This window comes from Panthera onca, chromosome F1, assembly GCF_046562875.1.
Source record: "Panthera onca isolate mPanOnc1 chromosome F1, mPanOnc1 haplotype 2, whole genome shotgun sequence".
Classification (NCBI taxonomy): domain Eukaryota; kingdom Metazoa; phylum Chordata; class Mammalia; order Carnivora; family Felidae; genus Panthera; species Panthera onca.
This window is the reverse complement of record NC_138355.1, coordinates 43,517,345-43,535,689: the sequence shown is the minus strand read 5'-3', so window position 1 is coordinate 43,535,689 and position 18,345 is coordinate 43,517,345. Positions and strand designations below refer to the sequence as shown.

The 18,345-nt window shown below is 56.5% G+C and overlaps 1 protein-coding gene across 1 annotated transcript in view; it reads right to left on the bottom strand.

Moving 5' to 3' along the window:
- Positions 1 to 15,852, bottom strand: part of LGR6 (leucine rich repeat containing G protein-coupled receptor 6) — a 120,674-nt gene extending 104,822 nt beyond the window's left edge. Inside the window, exon 1 of the mRNA XM_078441291.2 lies at positions 15,388 to 15,852. Within this exon, the coding sequence (XP_078297417.1) occupies positions 15,388 to 15,599 (212 nt within the window). The 5' untranslated portion in view covers positions 15,600 to 15,852. The remainder of the gene's footprint in view (positions 1 to 15,387) is intronic.
- Positions 15,853 to 18,345: the final 2,493 nt, after the last annotated feature.

Here is an 18,345-nt window from a genome sequence, read left to right as displayed (position 1 = left end):
CGCGGGATCTGTGACCCAGCACTTGCACTCCTGGGTGTATAACCAACAGAAACACATCCATATGCTCACCGATGCCTGGACAAAACCACCATGGCCACGCTATCCATAATGCCCCCACACTGGGAAGCGTCAGGCTCCCATCAGCGGTAGAATGGATGGACCGTGCTGCGTTCTCCCAAAGCAAATACGTGCGGCAGGCGAGTGTGAGTGACTTATGGCTGCAAGCAACAGTGTGGCCTGGGCAAATCTTCAAACACAATGAGGGAAAGAAGCCACATATAAAATAGCGCTCTGTTTATATAAAGTGCAAAACACAGGCAAAACTTACCTATGTTGTTAGAAATCATGACAGCGGTTACCCTTGTGGGGGCAGGTAGAGACTAGAAGGCATGGCAGGTGGAGGGCTTCTAGAAAGCTGTGGACATTCTGTTTCTTGTTTTGAGTGCTGCTGATGCCAGTGTATTCAGCTTGTAAACATTTACCAGGTGACAGGTAGTCTTTTCTGCCCTGTATATTATTCTTTTTTTAAATTTTTTAACATTTATTTGTTATTGAGAGACAGAGACAGAGCGTGAGCAGGGGAGGGGCAGAGAGAGACGGAGACACAGAATCTGAAGCAGGCTCCAGGCTCTGAGCTGGCAGCACAGAGCCCGACACGGGGCTCAAACTCACAAACTGCAAGATCATGTCCCATGCAGAAGTCAGACACTTAACTGACTGAGCCACTCAGGCGCCCCTGCCTTGTATATTATTCTTAAATAAAAAGTTAGTTTAAAAAAAAGAGAGAGACTCATTCTGGAAAAGACTCTTCCTTGAACCTTAAGCTGACTAGGGCTTCCAGCTCTAACCCTGGCTAAGAGTTCCCTCTGGATGCCCATGGTGTCTTGTCAACACTTCTCAACTTTCTACCTTATTGAATTTATTTCTTTAAATTTTTTTAACGTTTATTTATTTTTGAGACAGAGAGAGACAGAGCATGAACGGGGCAGGGTCAGAGAGAGGGAGACATAGAATCCGAAACAGGCTCCAGGCTCTGAGCTGTCAGCACAGAGCCCGACGCAGGGCTCGAACTCACGGACTGCGAGATCATGACCTGAGCCGAAGTCGGCTGCTCAACCGACTGAGCCACCCAGGCACCCCTCTACCTTATTGAATTTAAATCAGAAATTTAGTTCCATGATTCATTTTCATCTGTGTATCCCTAGTACATTGCCCAGGCTCTGGGACATAGTAGGTGCTCAATAAACACTCGCCGACATTTGTTGGCATGGCCAAGGGCTTTGGTGTTCTCATGCTTCCCTCCCAGAGTTCCCTGGCCATGGGCCCCAGCAGCCTGGATTGTCACAGGGTTCCATGGTGGGACACGTTCCTCTCCACTGCTGCCCCCCACCTCCTGAGTACCCCCACAACCAACCTGTGCATATCCTCATCTAAGCACTTCCAAGGTGGTAACTTTCTGACCCACCAGCCTGAGATCTCTCTTAACGCAGACCACGGGGCTTACTCATCTTGGACCTTCAGAGCCTAGGTGAGAACTGGATACGCAACAGGAGATTGAAGAACCTCAAGTTACTGGAGCCCTCTCTGCATCCAAGCCCAGGGGCAGGCACATACCTTTGTCTTAGCTTGTTTGAAACTGGATGGAAATTTTCAAAAGAAGTGTTCTTTAAAAAGAAAAAAAGAGTAAGGAGAACGAACAGGAAAGGCAAAAGCTTCTAAGTAGAAGGGTTTATAGAACAGATGCCTCACTCTAATGAAACCCAAGCCTGGCCACGAGCTGGCTAACTGGCAGCTTAAGAGGCTCCCCAGCACGGCTCCGCGCTCACCGCAGCCGTCTGGGTTGGATGCCACACCTCCGGCCTGTGGGGGAGCCAGGTTAGGGCCATCACCAGGTCTGACGAGGGTGGCCTCCCTCCCGGCACTCTCTCAGGCGAGCACATCTGCTTCAGCCTAGGCTGGTTTCTGCTCTGTGCCTCCTGCCTCTGGCCATTCATTAGCTTATTCATCCATTCATTCTTTTCCTCCTTCATTCCACCAATATTTTTGAGCACCTTTTGTGCAAGGCGCTTATGCCATCGCTGAGGATCCCAGGGGGCACTGGCAGCTGGGGCCCTGCTTTCCTGGGGGCACCCAGCGTGGTTTGGGAAACAGACAAGTAGACAGAAGTTAGAACCCAGAGGGGACAAGCCCTGGGGCAGAGCAGGACACCATGGGGAGCCCTCTTCCAGGTTGAGGGATTGGGGAAGGTTTTCCTGAAGCAGAGACATCTCAGTCAGCCCCTTGCATCCTAAATCAAGCTGCTGTTTCCCTGGTTTTCTCCGAAGACTGGCCCCCAGAGCTGCAGACTTGTTGTCTGGACCCACTTCTCCACCACATCCTTGCAGTAACTCACAGTGATGTCCTAGGGGCTCTTTCTTATCACCCTAGACGTAAGCCAACGGTGCGTCACCCGAGTACAAATGAGGTTAAAGCAATTCTGGGTGGGAGAGTGGGGGGAGAGTGGCTGGCCAGAGACTGAACTGATGACCTGAGTTATTGCAAGGATAAGCTTTAGGGCAAGTGCCAGGCACGCTCTGAAATGCAGATTCCGACTCAGTAGGTCTGGGGTAGGGCCTGAGCTTTTGCACACTCTCTCAGTTCCCAGTGGTCTAAATATACTGCTGGTCTAAAGCACGTACTTAGAGTAAAAAGGCTTTGGGAGATCCAAGGGACTAGATGGCATAAATCTTCTGTAAGCAGCCCCTCATAGTTTTTCAATCACTTTTTTGCTAAGTATTGATCCGACTGACTCACAGAGAGGTCCAGTTGTGGCCTGGCCGAGAGGCCAAGCAGAGGCTGAAATCTGGCCCTCGCTCCACTCACCAACTCTGCCCCCTCCCCGCACGCTGGGGCCACAGGGGCACTGGACAGCCGACTGCAGCCCTGAGTACTGTGGGGCAGGGAGCTGCAGCGCTCTGTGGTCCCCGTGGAGGGGCCGGCAGAGACCCTCGGCAGCCTCAGCAGCCCCTCCAGGATCCCTGGGGACCACACCACATCTGCCTCTGAGGCTGCCTCCGTGCTCACGTTCCTCCAGTCCATCCACCAGGGCCTTTGAGGCTAACAAAGCAGGGGTAGCTGCTGGCTCTCTCCCCTCTGCCCAAAACAGGAAGGAAACTCAGGGATAGTGCAGCAGGAAGGAGGAGGGACACCAGGAAGAACTTCCCAGTGATCACGCTCTTGAGGGGCGACACTGAACGAGTGGTGGAGTGGTGAAGGACTTGGTCTGTCCGTGTGCGGTGGTTTCCAGCCAGGGTTAGGGGCTGGGGGCTGCAGCAAAACTTCAGGAGGGCTCCCGGGGCAAGAGTCTGAATTTCCAAACCTCTTCCTTTCACTACACTCTTTCCCCGCCCCCGCCCCCGGCCCCGGCCCCCCTACAGGTTCCGGGGCTGTCCATCAGCACTGGGCACACCAGGGTTCTAGGGGTTAGCCCAGGTATTTCCTGACCCCAAGCCCCACCCCCAGCAGGTCCCCCGGGCCCCCGCAGCATGGTGCCTTTGCACCCCCATGCCAATCTGGAGGGTGAGGCTAATACTTTCTGGCAGGTAGAGGCAGGGCAGGCAGAGGGAGAGGCGGCACCCTGGGCTTCTGCATTCAGATCAGGGGAGCCAGCAGCGAAAGGAGGGTTGGCGTGGCGTCGGCTGGCGGGGGGGTGGGCATTCCTCTTTCCGCTGGCTGCACATAGTTAATGGGGGGCCTTGTTCTGGCTGGGCACGCAGCCCTGGAGGTGCTGGTGATGGCCATGCCTTGTCCCAGCCCCCGGGATCTCAAGTCTCACTGAGTGAAGCTGCAAATCTCCAGGGACCCTGGCACCTTCCTCATCCCACCGTCTCGACATGGCCTCACTTGTGCTCCTTCTCCCCCTCCCTTCCCTCTGCCTCCGTATTTATACGTGATCATTTTTCTCTACGACATCCTAGGATCAGGGACTGCCAGCCCAACAGGAAGCAGGCCTGAAGAGACCAGAGGACTTGTCCAAAGGCACTCAGCAAGTTGGCGGCCGTGACAGAATTTTAGCCCAGGGTCTCCTGACTTCAACTCCACCAAACAGAGAGCAGACCTACAGCTACAGGTGGGCAGGGGGCAGGGGAGTTTCAGACAAAATCGGAGGAGGAGACCTATTGACACCCCCCCATTCTTCCAGAATGTGCAGCCCCTCACCGCACAGTAGGAAGAAAAACCACAGCAGAAGGGTGGGACAGTTGGGTGGGGGGGGGGGGGGAGAACAGGGCAGTGCAGCGGGGTGGGAGCATATCCTGAGGGGGGCTCACACAGGGTGGCACTAAATCTTTGTCTCCCCCCTGGACCAGCCGCTGTGGCTTGTAGGTGGAGAACTCTTAATATCATATGGGTGCGGAGCACAGCTGTCCTGCCAGGGAGCACACACTCCATAAACGTCTGTCAGGTGAATAAATGAATAATAATAGTTCACACCCATTGAGGTTACTATGCGTCAGACACCGTTCTGAGCACTTTCCATTTATTAACTCATTCAACCCTCCCAAGAGCCCTAGGAGGTGGGTATCATTAACATCCATATCATGTACAGGTGAGGAAACTAAGGCACCAAAGAGTAAATCCTTCCCCAAAGACTGGTAAAAGGCAGAGGGAGGGTCTGAGCCCTGGAGAGCTGTGCTCATACATTTAACTACTCTGCTAAACTATGAAAAACTGGGGCACCCGGGTGGCTCAGTCGGTTAAGCGTCCGACTTCGGCTCAGGTCATGATCTCACGGTTTGTGGGTTCGAGCCCCACGTCGGGCTCTGTGCTGACAGCTCAGAGCCTGGAGCCTACTTCAGATTCTGTGTCTCCCTCCCTCCACCCCTCCCCTACTCGTGCTCTGTCTCCATCTCTTTTAAAAAAAAAATGTTAACTATGAAAAACTGGAAAGGGGGAAAACACACACAGAGGCCTTCCCAGTTCAAACAATGGTCTTGCCCACCAGAGTGTGACAAGTGACTCATCCAGGATGAGGTGGTCTCTGTGCCTCCCCTCGGCACAGGCACCCCCTCAGCCTCGCCCCCTGCAGATGCCACGCTCAGGCCAAAGATCCTCTCCAGCCCAGTGATACCCAGTGTGCCTTCCAGCCCCGAGGCCACCTCAGGTGCCTCTGGACAGAGGCTGCCTTTTCTACCCTGTGGTGTCCCTCAGGCGCCCCCTCCCCCCACCCATTCCTGCCCTGTCCCCACGTCCGTCATGAGTGTGAGAACAGAAGACCCGTATCTGGCATGTTAGGGATCATAGTGCAGAGCACAGAGAAGGGGTCTCATTTGACTTCATGACCACTTGGAAAGAGAGGCTGGTTAAGAGATTCCTCATCCTACACACTAGAAATAGGAGGCTCAGAGAGGGTCAGCGTGGAACAGTTTACAGGACCCAGGGCAAAATAAAAATGCAGGGCTGCTAGTTACAAAATTATTACGAATTGTATGGTGGTGGCAGCAAAGCATGAACCCAGACAAGGGCCTGTGTGACTGAAGAGGAGGCATGTCTGTAAAGCGGGCCTTGGTTTAGGGGGTTCGCCCTAGTCACCCAGCTCACAAGTGCAAGGCTGGTGTTTGGGAGAGCTGGGGTCCAGTCTGGGCTGAGAACCGAGCTGGCTCCTGGCTCCAGACTCTCCTGGGTCTGCCCCCAGGTAAGTGAGGGCGGGCAGCCCAGGCCCTGTCCCAATTCTCGTTCTCTCTTGCTTTTGTCGGAGACAATAGTCCCCTTCCTTTCTTGTCTCCTCCCAGCCTCCTAATCGGCTCTGTCCACCACAAAGGCAAGGGATTCGTTTACGGCCCCTTCCTGCCTCAATCTTCGCAATCCCTGGACACTCGATCCACCTCCCCATCCTCAGACACCCCCGCCCCTGGGCTGCCCCAGATCTGGAGCTAAGGGGGAGGGAGAAAGACTGAATGCATATTCCTGTATTGTTTGTGGCCCTGTTCAGAGTGCCCCCTGCAGGTAGGGGCCGGTACTAGAGTGTGTGTGTGTGTGTGTGTGTGTGTGTGTGTGTGTGTGTACGCTGGCATTTGAACAAGAGAGTTGTGATGTGGTCTTAAGAGGAAGGAAACCAGGAGCACAGATCCTGCCCTTCTGGAAGCTCCCTGTGTGCAGACTGAGGTATGGCCCCTCTTCCCCTAGGAGCTCCAACTTCTAATGCAAAGAGACATGGCTCCTGCCCTCAGGCGCCCTGAATCTGATGAGGCAGACAGCCTTTGTCAGGTGGACAGACAGATGGACACACACACCCCATAAACACACACAACTATGCAGTCCTACTTGATATTTTCACAGCAGGGGAAATAACATCCTCTATGTGCTAAGCACTCTTCCAGGCAGGACCTTGCTTAATACAACCACTTCATCAGGGAGAGATGATTATTCTGTTTTGCAAATGAGCGTCAATCTAGGGCTTTTAACGCCCACCCCTGTGGTTTTTCCCTTGCACAACTGCCCCTCCAGGGGTTTCTGCGTCGATGGCATCAGTTAGGCATGAGTTTTCCTTCCTCCGTGCGCTTGCCCCGCTGTTCCTTATCTGGACCTGCCTGGTGCACGCCTCACTCCCTGAAATGTGTCACAGTTACCCGTGTGTCTGTCTTATCTCCTCCTCCGAGCCCCCAGGGCAGAGGAAAGAGCACGGGCTTTGGAGCCCCCAAGCCTACCTCCAACCTTGGCTCTATCTCTTCACTGGGTGTCCCCCCTCTCCCGCTCCCTGTCTGAAAGGGGAGGAAGGAGGACACCAGCCCCACAGGGTGGATGCAGGAGGAAGCCTTCAGCAGGGCGCTCTCTCAGACAGCAGACAGCCCACGTCCGCTAAGTGAACAAATGAATGTTTGCTCCCCACACAGCTTGACAGTTTGAGCGGCATTATCACTGACCATTAACAAAAGGGACAGGGAGACCTCAACATGAGCTGGGGTTGAGGGTATTATCCGAATTGGAACAGCGCTCCTTGGCAACAGTGCTTAGACGGGGCTTGAACGCACTCTACCCACAGAGATATCCCCACTGCCCTGCACAGTCTTCTATGCAAAGGAACATGAAGCAAATTGCGAGAGACCCAGAGACCTGGGGAAAAGAATCCTTAGGCTGGGTCAACCTGGGAAGGCTTCCTTCCTACAGGAGGTGTTAAAAGCCCCTTAGCGGCTGCTGCCTTTGGCCCGTTTCCCAGGAGTCAATGGTAACTCAGGTCGGGGGACAATTCAGGCTTGCAAATCATACGGGGAAGTGGAATAAACCTCGACATTCTTGGTCCTCCGTAGACCACTTAAACAAGCACCCCCTCCCTGCCCTGTGGTGACCCCAGCAATGTACTGGGCTGGGGTGATAGATGGGAGCGGTGATGGCACCTCCTGTGCACAACCACTGCTGCCCTCGCCCCCCTTCAGTGGTCTCACTGCTTTGGCTTTGAGCCTAGGGACCGTGTCCAAATCCCTGACACCAGTGTAATGGAAGGCACTCAGCACCCTCCTCCCATCCGCCTGTCTGGACACTCTCAGGGACGCTCCACCTCCTCCAGCACCTCCAAGGGCAAAGGGGAGGGTACACTGGAGGAGAGGATGCAGAGAACTGTGTTCTAGAGCCAACCCTCTGCGTCTCATTCCCACCAAAGCCCTAGGTTGACAGAGATGCCTAGGTGAGACGCAGAGCCACCTTGTGCCTGCCTCAGTTTCTCCTGCCAGGTGCTTCTCCCCGGAGAGATCAGAGTGGGTAATAACAACAGCTCCCACGTATTGGGCATCTGCTGTGTGCTGAGCACGCTGCCAGATTAGGAACATCTTTCAAAGAGCTTGTGTTCTTACGCCCATGTCGAAGCTAAGAAGTGGAGGCTCAGGAAAGTGAAGAATCAATCAGGCAGGGCCATCCAGCGAGTTAGTGCTGGAGATGCGATTTGAACCTGTGCAGTCAGGCTGCAAACATGAGCTTCTTCCTCCACAGCAGTGTTTCCAGGTGTGTTGAGAAGGTATCGGCCCCTGGGGGGCCAGATGCTGCCTGGGGTTGGCTAGATGCCTTTGGCTGGGAGCAGGCTAGTTGATTTATCCCAGCTGCTAAACACCTTGAATCAGTTGTGAGTGTGTGTGTGTGTGTGTGTGTGTGTGTGTGTGTGTGTGTGTGTTTAAGTGTGGCCCAAGGAGAAAAAGGCTGAGAGCCCTGCTCTGGAATATCCTGCCTTGAGGAGTGAGACAGAAAAGGCTGTCGTGATCAAGGAACAGAAGCCACAGTGTTCTGTGTTCGAGGCCCATGCTTTCCCTTCTCCTGGAGAGCCTTCCCTGTCCCACTCCCCGGCTGAATCTCCCGGTTCTGCAGGACTCAGGATGGGCCTCTCCTCCCTCTCCAGGGCCTCCCCTGGCCAGCCCAGTCTTCCCTGTCCTGGAAATGCTCTTGACCTCACTGTTGGTCCTTGGGGGACGCGCCCCATGACCATCTGGTACAGTGAGCCAACTTACCCCGTCTGCCGTCACATCCCTATCCCCATCCTGACTGCTTCACAGAGGACCCAACATCTTCCCTTCAAGCAGCCCCAGAGAGGAGCTCCCCGAGACACTGCTGGCCAATAAGAGGGGAACGAAGCCACTGGCACTTGAGAAAGACAAGAAACTGGAAATAGGCTTTGAGGAACGGCTCAGCCTGCAAGTTTAACATGCCCAGAGTCTTGCCCATCCCCTCAGGACTCAGAAGCCCCCAGCTCTGACCCCCTGAGAGGCAGGGCACTACAGTGGTCAGGGCAAAGACTGCCTGGGTTGAAATCCTGGTACGAGCAATCACTGGCTGGTGGCCTCAGGCCGGACCCTTAACATCTAAAAGCTTCAGTCTCTCCATCCATAAGATGGGGATAACACCAGTACCTCTCTCCCAGCGTTTCAATGAGACGATGCCGGGGGAGTGCTCAAATAAACGCGGTACGTGCCATCTGTTACCATTATCAGTGGAGGCAGGGACACCGGCACAATGGCAATTTCTAGATATGTCTGTCTGGGCCCCAAGAATGACCTTCCTGACAATCTGGTTTCTTCCTAGAAGAAAAGTTACAGTCCAGGGAATGAAAACATCAGCTGTGAAGGCATCCCCACCAGCAGACAGGAGAGGCATAAAACTGGGCACAGGTTTTATGTTTCCCTGGCCTCAGCCTTAGATTCTGTATCTCACCCAATTAATCAGAGGGGGCCCAGGTCCCGGGGAATTCAAAAGACAGGACTTCCTAGTGGCTCTAGAGGAGAAAGAAGACAGTGGCACAAAGAAAACCTCAGCTCTGGAGGTGCCCTGTCGCTGAGCAGCCGGGCCCAGCCCCCACCTGCCCGCTGCCAGCCCGCCCGTGGCCTGCTCTGGCATGGCTCCGGGGGGCGCACTGCCAACCCCGTAGCTCTCCCCCCACCATGTCCTTCTGCTGCTTCCAAAATAACTCTGCTCCCTGCCCAAGTTTGGCCTCTTGGGTGTTTTTCTCCTCCTGAGACCTGTTCTCCCATGTCTGAAGGGCGGGAGGAAAGACGTGAACTGTCATTAGAAATCAGGGACCACCCCCTTTTTTAAGCAAGGGACTACTTAGCACGAAGGGGCTCCCACAATTCTGACAGCCCCTGAGTCAATGCATCCATTTCAGTTTGGCTGAAAGAAATCACTCCCAATATGAGGAAGAGGGTTGGAAATTTCTCCCCCACCCCCCCCCACCCCCGTCTCTTGTACCTTCCCAAAGCCCCAGCCACTAGGACTCCTTGTCCTTGGCCCTGCACCCAACAGAATGAGTTACTAGCCTAAGGTCACACAGCCCAGTAGGGCTGAGAGCTCTGAGGAGAATCCTTACCGGTCCCTTAGGGCATGTTCCAGGGCAGAAATCCCTTCCTTTCCTAAGGCCGTACCAGAGAAGGCTCTAATTTCACGGAACTTCCATTTCCGGGGACAAGTTGGACTCTCCAGACGGGAGTGATCTGGAAGCCTAGACTTCTCCTCTCTGGAGAGTCTCCCACCAGGTGCCAGGCCAGGGCGCATCTCCTCAGGGGTCCCTGTGAGGAGGACCACCTCTTCCATCATCCCAGGGCTGGGAGCCCAAGAGCAGACCAGGCTCTGTGAAAGGCCCCTTTCCCTGCAGGTCAGCGGGAGGGGACTTTATTAGTACAGAAGGAGCAAGGGAGGGAGGGAGGGAGGGAGGCAGGAAGGTAGGTGGGCCGGCCACCTGATGGGACTAAAGAAGATCACACTGGCACCTTAAATCCCCACCCTGTCACAGGTGGCTCTCTGATTCTCTTTCTGGGCCTCAGTAGATCATTTGCCTCATTTGATCATTGCAGGAAACTAACGGTGGAGAGGTTAAGTGACTTGTCCAGAGACGTGCGGCTCATAGACGGTGGGGCGGGGACTGGAGCCCGCATGCAGAGCCAGAGCCCCGCGGTCCCCGGGCAGGGCCTCCCCACGTGGCACCCTGTCCTGTGCCCTGTGTGTGTCTCTGCCTGGTGGGCACGGGTCAGTGTGGGAAGCGGGCTGCGGCACGTGTGGGGCCATCAGGGTTGAGGGCCCACGACATGGCGGGGGGGCCGAGCGGGGGGCGGGCTGGGGGCCAGCTCTGCTCCGAGCCAGGCCTTCTTCTCCTCCGCCAGCCGCCCCACCCGGCCGCGCCCAGCGCCCGCTGCTGCCAGAGAAAAGAGGTTTCCTTTTTCTTTTGCCTAGGGTTGTTTCCTGCCTTTCCTTTGAACTGGGGTGTTGGCTTCTTCACATACTCACTCTCCTCCGGCGACCCCCCCAGGACTGCCCTCTGATGGGCCCGGCCCCTCAGGCTCCTCTTTGGAACAAGGCTGGCAGCCCATTCCTGGAATCACTCTCCCCTGCTTCGCCCTTCTCTCTGCCCTGGTCTCCGTGCTGCCCAGATTCCGCACCCCCCCCCCCCACCTTCCCTCTGTCCCTTTCTCCTACTGCCCACCTCCTCCAAGCTCTCCCTGGGGGCTTTCTCCCTGCCTCTCCTCTTCTAGGTTTTCAATGAAATGTGTCAACACTGAGGTCCAGAAACGTCTGGGAGCTTGCATCACGGCAACTGAGGGACTGAGGATTGGAACAACCAAATCCCAAGTTTCAGAAAGGCGGGCACAGCTCAGGCTCTTAGAATCTACTAGAAAGGGGGACTTTCTAGTTTCCCTTCGGGCTCCAAGGCCCCACCTAGGAAAGGTAGCCTTGGAGGTGAGAAATGAGACTGGCACGTTGCGCCCCCGGGGTTCATGCTGCCCAAGGCCGGTTCTCGTCCACTGAGGCTGCACGTTTCCCTGCGTCCTCATGTGACAGGCCCTGCAAGGCCCATCTGGGCATGTTGGGAGTAGGCTGGGGTCTTTCACCCGTTGCCCCCCTCCTGCCCCTGACACTCTAAGACCGCACCAGCCAGCAGAAAACTACAGTTACTCTGGGTTCCCAGCATAGCGACTTCTGTCTCCTTGCCAGCCACTCTTCCTTCTCATGGCCACACACACACACACACACGCGCGCGCGCGCGCACACCATTCCACTCTTCGACAGAACAGTGCTCCTCCTCTCCTCCCAAGGTTAGCTCCAGGACTTCCCCCTCCAGGAAGACTTCCATGGCTAACACTTCTTGGCCCTGGTCACCCTAATAACACTGGCTGACACTGATTGAGCCCTTCCCACGAGCCACACACTGTGCCAAACCCTTTACAAAACATTACTTCAGCGAATCCACACAGCAGCCCTATGAGGTTCCTCCACTTACAGGTGCGGAAACTAAGTCACAGATCAACTGGTCCAGGTTCACACAGCTTCGTGATGACTCTTCCCCTGGTCTGTTGGGGCCAATGCCCATGCTCTCAATCCCTCTGCCCTCCCCCAGCGGCTCGCCTGCATCTGGTCATGGACATCCCCCAGGCAGTGATGAAGAGGATGGAGATTATCTAGAATTCACACACACACACACACACACACACACACACACACACACACCACCTGATCTTTCAAACAAGCTTAGTGGTTAACACGGGCGGTCTTAAGGGGAGCGAAGTCCCAAGAGGCTGATAAGGGGTCTGACTAAGGCTGCATGGAGGGGCAGCCCCTCCCTTAGCCCTGGGAGCAGGAAAAGTGGGAGATGGCTAGGGGTACTCAGGGGTAACCGCAAGTGTAGGGCCTTTTACAATCTCCCAAGGCAGTTTTTCTCCCACCGTCTGCCCCTGATACCGCTTGACTCTGGGAGCAAGAGGAGGAGCTCAGGGTAACTACTCAGATTCTCCCGCTCGGGGACAAGTATTTGCCGTCCGGACCCTCCCGCCCCTTCGCTGTGTGTCTGGGGGGTGGAATACGGCAAGAGGCATCATGTCTTCACGTCACCATCAGACTAGAATGCCAAAGGTCCCTCTCCTCCAGGTGGGCTCCCAGAACAGGCCCTACCCAGGGACAAGGTCCAAACTCCAGTGAGGCTCGTGGAGACTCAGTTCAGGAGGAGATTTTTTTTTTTTTTTTAATGAGAGATGCCTGAAAGACCATGGGTATTTGAAGTCTGTCCTCCCAACCCTGATCAAACAGGGCTGGCATCGGACCCCAAAAGAGTCATAATTTTTGGACTTGGGTGTCAAAGCAGAGGATAGCAGCTGGGTGTAAAGAAGACGTTCCAGTGTTCCCAAGAACCAAGGTGGAGGAAGGTGGAGGTGTGTGCACCATGAAGGGTAGCTGGCTAGAGGGAGAGACTCTCACCTTTCCAGGGTGGGGAAACAGATGTGAAGTACTTTTTACCGGGGCAGGTCAAGGACCCGCAGGTATCTTCTGGAGCCCATAGTTTCTTGGTGCCTCCTAGGGTTCAACCTATGGCTCCTTCTAGGGATCTTCAAGAACTGTCTGGCCTGCTCTGGATACCAGGTGTTTTAATCTTACTTTTCTCCTTCTTGACCCTGTGTTAGGAAGACTGAAGTGTCCACTCCTCTCCCATCCCCCCCCACCCCCACTGTCAACCAACTGGTTGGATCCCAGGCCCCTAGAACGACCAAGCATTGACCAAGACTAGCACCCACAGTTGAGTCCCTAGCACACACTTTTCTTCCTGCCACAGACCATTCCCTTGAGTTCCATACTCATCATCCCTGGACTCAGTTTCCCTGTCGTGTGAAGGGTCCTGGGAGCTTGCATCCATCTCCACCCAACAGCAGGCATTATAATAACAGCCACTATTTCTACAACCCCACCCCCACCCCCCGTGTGTCAGGCACCGCGCTGGGGAATTTACACAGGCATATTATCTCATTTAATCCTCCCTGTTACCCACCCACTTCCTTCCATATACAAATGACGAACCCGAGGCTTAGAGGAGCTCAGTGACTCAGTGGGTGGCAGAACTGGGAAGGAACCAGGGTTTGGGGGCCCAGACAGAAAGGCACTGCTGGTTCCATCATCAAATGCAAATCTGCACCAGCCTCGGTTAGAGTTGGGCTCCTTGAGGCAAGGCCAGGTTGGGCATTTCCTATCATTGCTAAGAAGGAAAGGAGCCCCACAATGTCTCTGTCTTTGCTCTTCTCAGTGACAACCCTCATGCCTGCTCCACTTTCAATGCATTTGTGACCAGACTGTTCTCCTGAGAAGCAAAAAAGAAGGCTCCTCCCCTGAGCCCCCCTGAGGCCAGCTGCCCCCAGCAGAGACCTCTTCATCCACCTTCCACATGGGATCCTTCTGCCACCCAGGGCAGGGGACATGGTTTTCTACCACCTCCCTCCAATATTCCGGAGCCCACGACATTGTACCTCTCCTTCCCCAAGTTCTTCCAGAAAAAGGGTCCATCTGGAAAGATAGGTGCTGAGAAAGGAGCAACCAATCTCTGGAAGAAGGCTCCTTCAAGTCAGGAAAGGGACCTTCCTTCTGCTCCCCCCACCCCCAGGGAAAGACTCTACAGATGCCATTCCCAAACTCTTTCTAGCCACAGAATCCTGCCTTCAAATAAAACAATGTCATATACCCCCAATATATAAAATGGCTAAAAGTGGGGTCACCCTAGCTGTCGCAGGCATGGGGGTTGTCAGTCCTCCTCTGGCAGCTGCAGGGACACCCTCACAGCCCTCCAGTCCTCAGAGTATCTGCCCCTGCCTTCACCCCCTGGGCTGTGAAGGATTCAATTTGCCCTTCTGGAATATGGACACTATTTTCTCCTCTCACTCCCTGCCCTGGTCCCCAGCCTATGTCTCTTCAAATGAACAGGGACATCCAACTAAGGACAGAAGGATTGGGAGGGGAGCCCCATGAAGGGTTGCAATTCGGACCCTCCACATGCTGCCAGGACACCATCACAACTGATCGCCCTGAGCTCAACAAACACGTGCTGGACCCCTGTGAAAACTAGCCCAGCCCCCTCTTCCTCAGAGATCCCAGGTCCTGGAGCCCCACAGCCTACGCCTGGGACAGATGGTCCCAGATTTTCCCACCTGAACTCCTTAAGAAAAGGTGAAGGAGCCTGGGCAGGGCTGGGCCTTGGGGGGTGGGGGGGTGGGGGGGTGGAGAGCAGGTTTCCTTTCCCCAGAGCAGGGGAGGAGGTGGAGTTAGGTAGTCTGGAATGTGCTCTCACACCCTCCTCCTGCGCAGGTGGGAGCAGTGAGTGCCCCCAGCCCCGAGGCTCTGAGGGGAAGCCTCTGAGCCTTCCTCAGGACAGCTGCCCCCAACAGGGTCCCCTTCACACGCCATCTCACCCCAACTCAGCTCTAAAAATGGTTCTCTGGTTTTCAGCCTCGGCGCCTGCCCACAAATTAGTGTCTCCAACACGGCCTCTTGGGACATGACTTCAGGGAGGCCCCTGGGGGAGCCAGGAGGCCTCAGCAGAGGGAGATGGTGCTGACAGGGTCCCTTTTGGAGAAGCCAAGAGTGAGCAAGGCCCCCCTCCCAGCTTCTGGGTCCCCCCTCCCAGCTTCTGGGGTCCCCCCACCAAGGCCACCCAGCCTCACCACGACGGCCGTGCTCTCCCTGCGGGGCAGAGGAGAGGAGGATCTCCGCACCCCACTGGAGCCCCTCCCCTCTCCTCCACCACCAATTCAGTCAGCTTTGTCCTCAGCCACCTTCCTGGGCACTGCCGTGCTGGAGGCGAAAGCAGCAAGAGGAGGGCCGGCCAGCCCCGGGGCCCTCCAGCTCCAGGGTCCAGACACCCACCTCTCACCAAGCCTGAGCTCCCACAGTGAACCCCCAGACGGGAGCCACTGAGACACCAAGGCAGGCCAGCCTGATTTTCAGTCCGACTCGCCCCCTCCCACAGCCGCGCCCCACCCCAGTCCCGCAGCAGTCCACTTGTCAGGGGAAGAGCCCTCCCCGGATGCCCGCGCCTCCCGGCACCAGCCTGGCAGGTGCCCTACACCGAGGCCGGCGCTAGCGGGCGGCCAGGGAGGACCAGGGAGGGACGTGCGGGCCAGTACTCACAGGTAAGCCGTCAGGGGGTCCAGATCCCCGGGCACGGCGGAGAGCCCGAGCTCAGAGCAGTCGGCAGACAGCATGATGCCGTCCTCCTGGCAGTGGCAGGGAGCCGGGCAGGCGGCGGGCGCCGGGCCGGGCTGGGGGGCGCCGCCGGCGCGCGCGGAGGCGCACAGCGCGGCGCAAAGCCACAGCGCCCTGAGTCCGGTGGGGCTGGGCATCTCGGCGGCCGGCGGCCGAGGCACCTGGCGGGCGGACGGGCGAGCGCACCGGCGCGGTGGCAGCCGCTGCTCGCCTCTGGGGCCAGCGGCCGGGCCGGCGGGCAGCGCCGTCGGTGGGGACCGCCCCGCGGGCTCTGCTGGGTGTCGGCGGCAGCGGCGGGGAGCGCGGGTCGGTGCAGTCAGAGAGGGGCAGGCATTGTTGAGTGATCTTCGTTATTCAGTTTCACAGGCTGGGCTTGGCAAGGGAGGGAGACACAGGCGGAGGAGGAGTCAAGGAAACTTTCGGCGCTGCGGCTCGCTCCCCTTCCCTCCTTCCTTCGGAGCTGGCAGGAATTTCATCCAGGAAAGGAAAAAAAAAAAAAAAAAAAAAAAAAAAAAGGCAAAGAAACCCTAAGAGAAAGAGCGGAGAGAGCATGTCAGGGACCCGCACTTGCACTTGTTTGGAAGGATGTGATGTCCCCAGGGCCTACACTTGTGGGTTGGGGACCCTCTTGCCTGCAGGGTCAGCCACCCGGTCACATGGGACTTGGAGGAGGCCCTATGCAAGCAACCTTAAGATTTCCCATAGGCCCCCAACCGTCTACCACATTTTCCACACTGAGACCCAAGAGGGAAGTGATTTGTTCAAGGTCTTACGGCTGGGGGGGGGGTGTAGCCCCAGAACTGGAATTCAGAGTCTGTCCTTGTCACCCTGTTTCCTGGAGGAGGGCAGTGAGGCGTTGCCCCAAAGGGATCAGGCCGTGAAAGGTATGGAGAGAGAAAAGTGGTAGGCAACGAAGAGGGGTCTTCTCACTGAGGAGCCATGCCCGGCCACCAGAGAAAGGGGTGCGGATTCCACCCACCGAGTGTACGTTGCATGCAGGCAGCCCCAGTCACGTCTAAGGCCCTGGGATCGCCTTGATCCTGTCCCCGGACGGAGCTAGGTAGATGGACTGGAGACTGAGCCGGGCTGGTTGTCGGAGGCTTCCTGAAAGTCAGAGGATTGGCGCCACCTGGAGGCCAGCGCTGCAGCTGCATCTCAACCACCACCCTGAGGCGGGAATCCCAGGGTCCTTCCTGGTCAGCGGCCCAGGGCTTTGAGGGGCAGAGCGGATGGTGGCTAAAGGTGGGTTCAAGTCCCTCTTCTCTTCTTAGACCACCTGGGGCTGGCTGTTCTTCCTTCGTGTAGACTTTTGCTTTCTGTGGTCTCTCCCACGCTGAGCCAAGCCCCAGGGCAGAGCTAGAACTAGGCTGTGTCTCCCGCTTTGGGCCCTCTTCCCATGGTCCATCCAGAGTGTGTACCCGAAGTCTGGAGACCTCAGAGGCAGCCAATATTCCTTCCACCCCATACCTCCATACCCCTCCATACCTCACATCACCCTCTCCCCCCCGCCTCCCATTCTCTTCTGCTGCTAACCTCCCAGGGACTGAGGGGCTCCCATTACCAGAAAGACCCACAAATCGGAGCTGCCCCTGCCTTCCCAGGTCTGCCTGAGTTTCCGGCTTCATTCACCCATAGCTTGGCTCCACTCCCCTGCCTCTTTGCAGCTCCCGCTGCTCCAGTGTGAGGGGCCCAGACTGGAAAAGCCATGGCTGAGCCCTGTTTGGACCTCAGCAGCAGCCCCTCATGGTAGGCTTGGGGGGCTCAGAGCTAGTCTCCAGTCTTCCAGTTTGAGGGTCATTATGGGGCCAACCTCTGACTCTTGATAAACATAATTTAGAAGAGAACACCATATCCATTCCCCCGGGAGGGGGCGGGGAGCACCAGGGTCTAACCTCATCTTGGGAAGGGTCCTGATGGAGCAGAAAGCCCTACCTCTGTCGCCCTTCTCCAGCCAGGCCTGAGAAATGCCCTCTCTGACCTCTGACCCCTTGTACTCTTGTAGGAACTCAGGTTGGCCAGTGGGAGCTGTGGCTCCCCTTTCATTTGGGGACCTAACTGCATTTCAGGGCCTCCTGCTCCGATTTGTCCAGGCTTTCTCTGTGTCCCCTCCGCCGCCCGAGGGCCCTCCACCAGGGACAGTTGGTGTCCAGCGTCAGGCACATTGCCATCCAATACTGTGCAGTCTAATCAGGGAGTCAGACAGGAGCTTATGAGACCATATCATGTCGCTCGGTGTGCAGTTGAGTCCCAAAGAGTGTGGGATACCTCTGGGGGGGCCTCAACCCCACCCTATTTTCTGTTCCCCCTCCCGGTTTTTCTCTCCTCCAAAAGTCCCTCACTGCCTTCTCTCCTACCTCCCTCCTGTGGCGGAGGGGAGGAAGCTGGGAGCAAAGGAGCAGAGAAAACTCAGCAACTCTGGCTCGAGGCACAGCCTCCCGTGGAAGCAGCAAAGCTCCCGGCCCCTGCCCTCCACGTCAGTGTGGTTACAACGCCTGCACCCTGACGGGGCAGCACACAGTGGCTGAAGAGGACCCTGGGGCCCCCGGCAGGTGGAGACAGCTGGGGATGGTGGGAGAAGGCAAGCGAAGGCAAGGAGAAGGGAACAGAAGGCAAGGATTGGTCCTTGCTGCACACGGGGGGGGGGGGGGGGGGGGGCGGTAGGTGGGGTAGGAGAATCTTGAGTACCTGGGGCTCTGGATCTGGGGCACGCCAGGACACTAGGGACCAAGTGGAGAGACTGAAGTCTGAGGCAACTGGAAAACTGGAGGGTGGGGCATCGGGGCTGCTCCCCGGGAAAAGCCACGGCATGCAGGCTGTGGGGCAGCCACTTCAGCCAGACCCCTGCTCATGGTTGCCCACCCGGCCCTTGCACTGGGCCCCGTG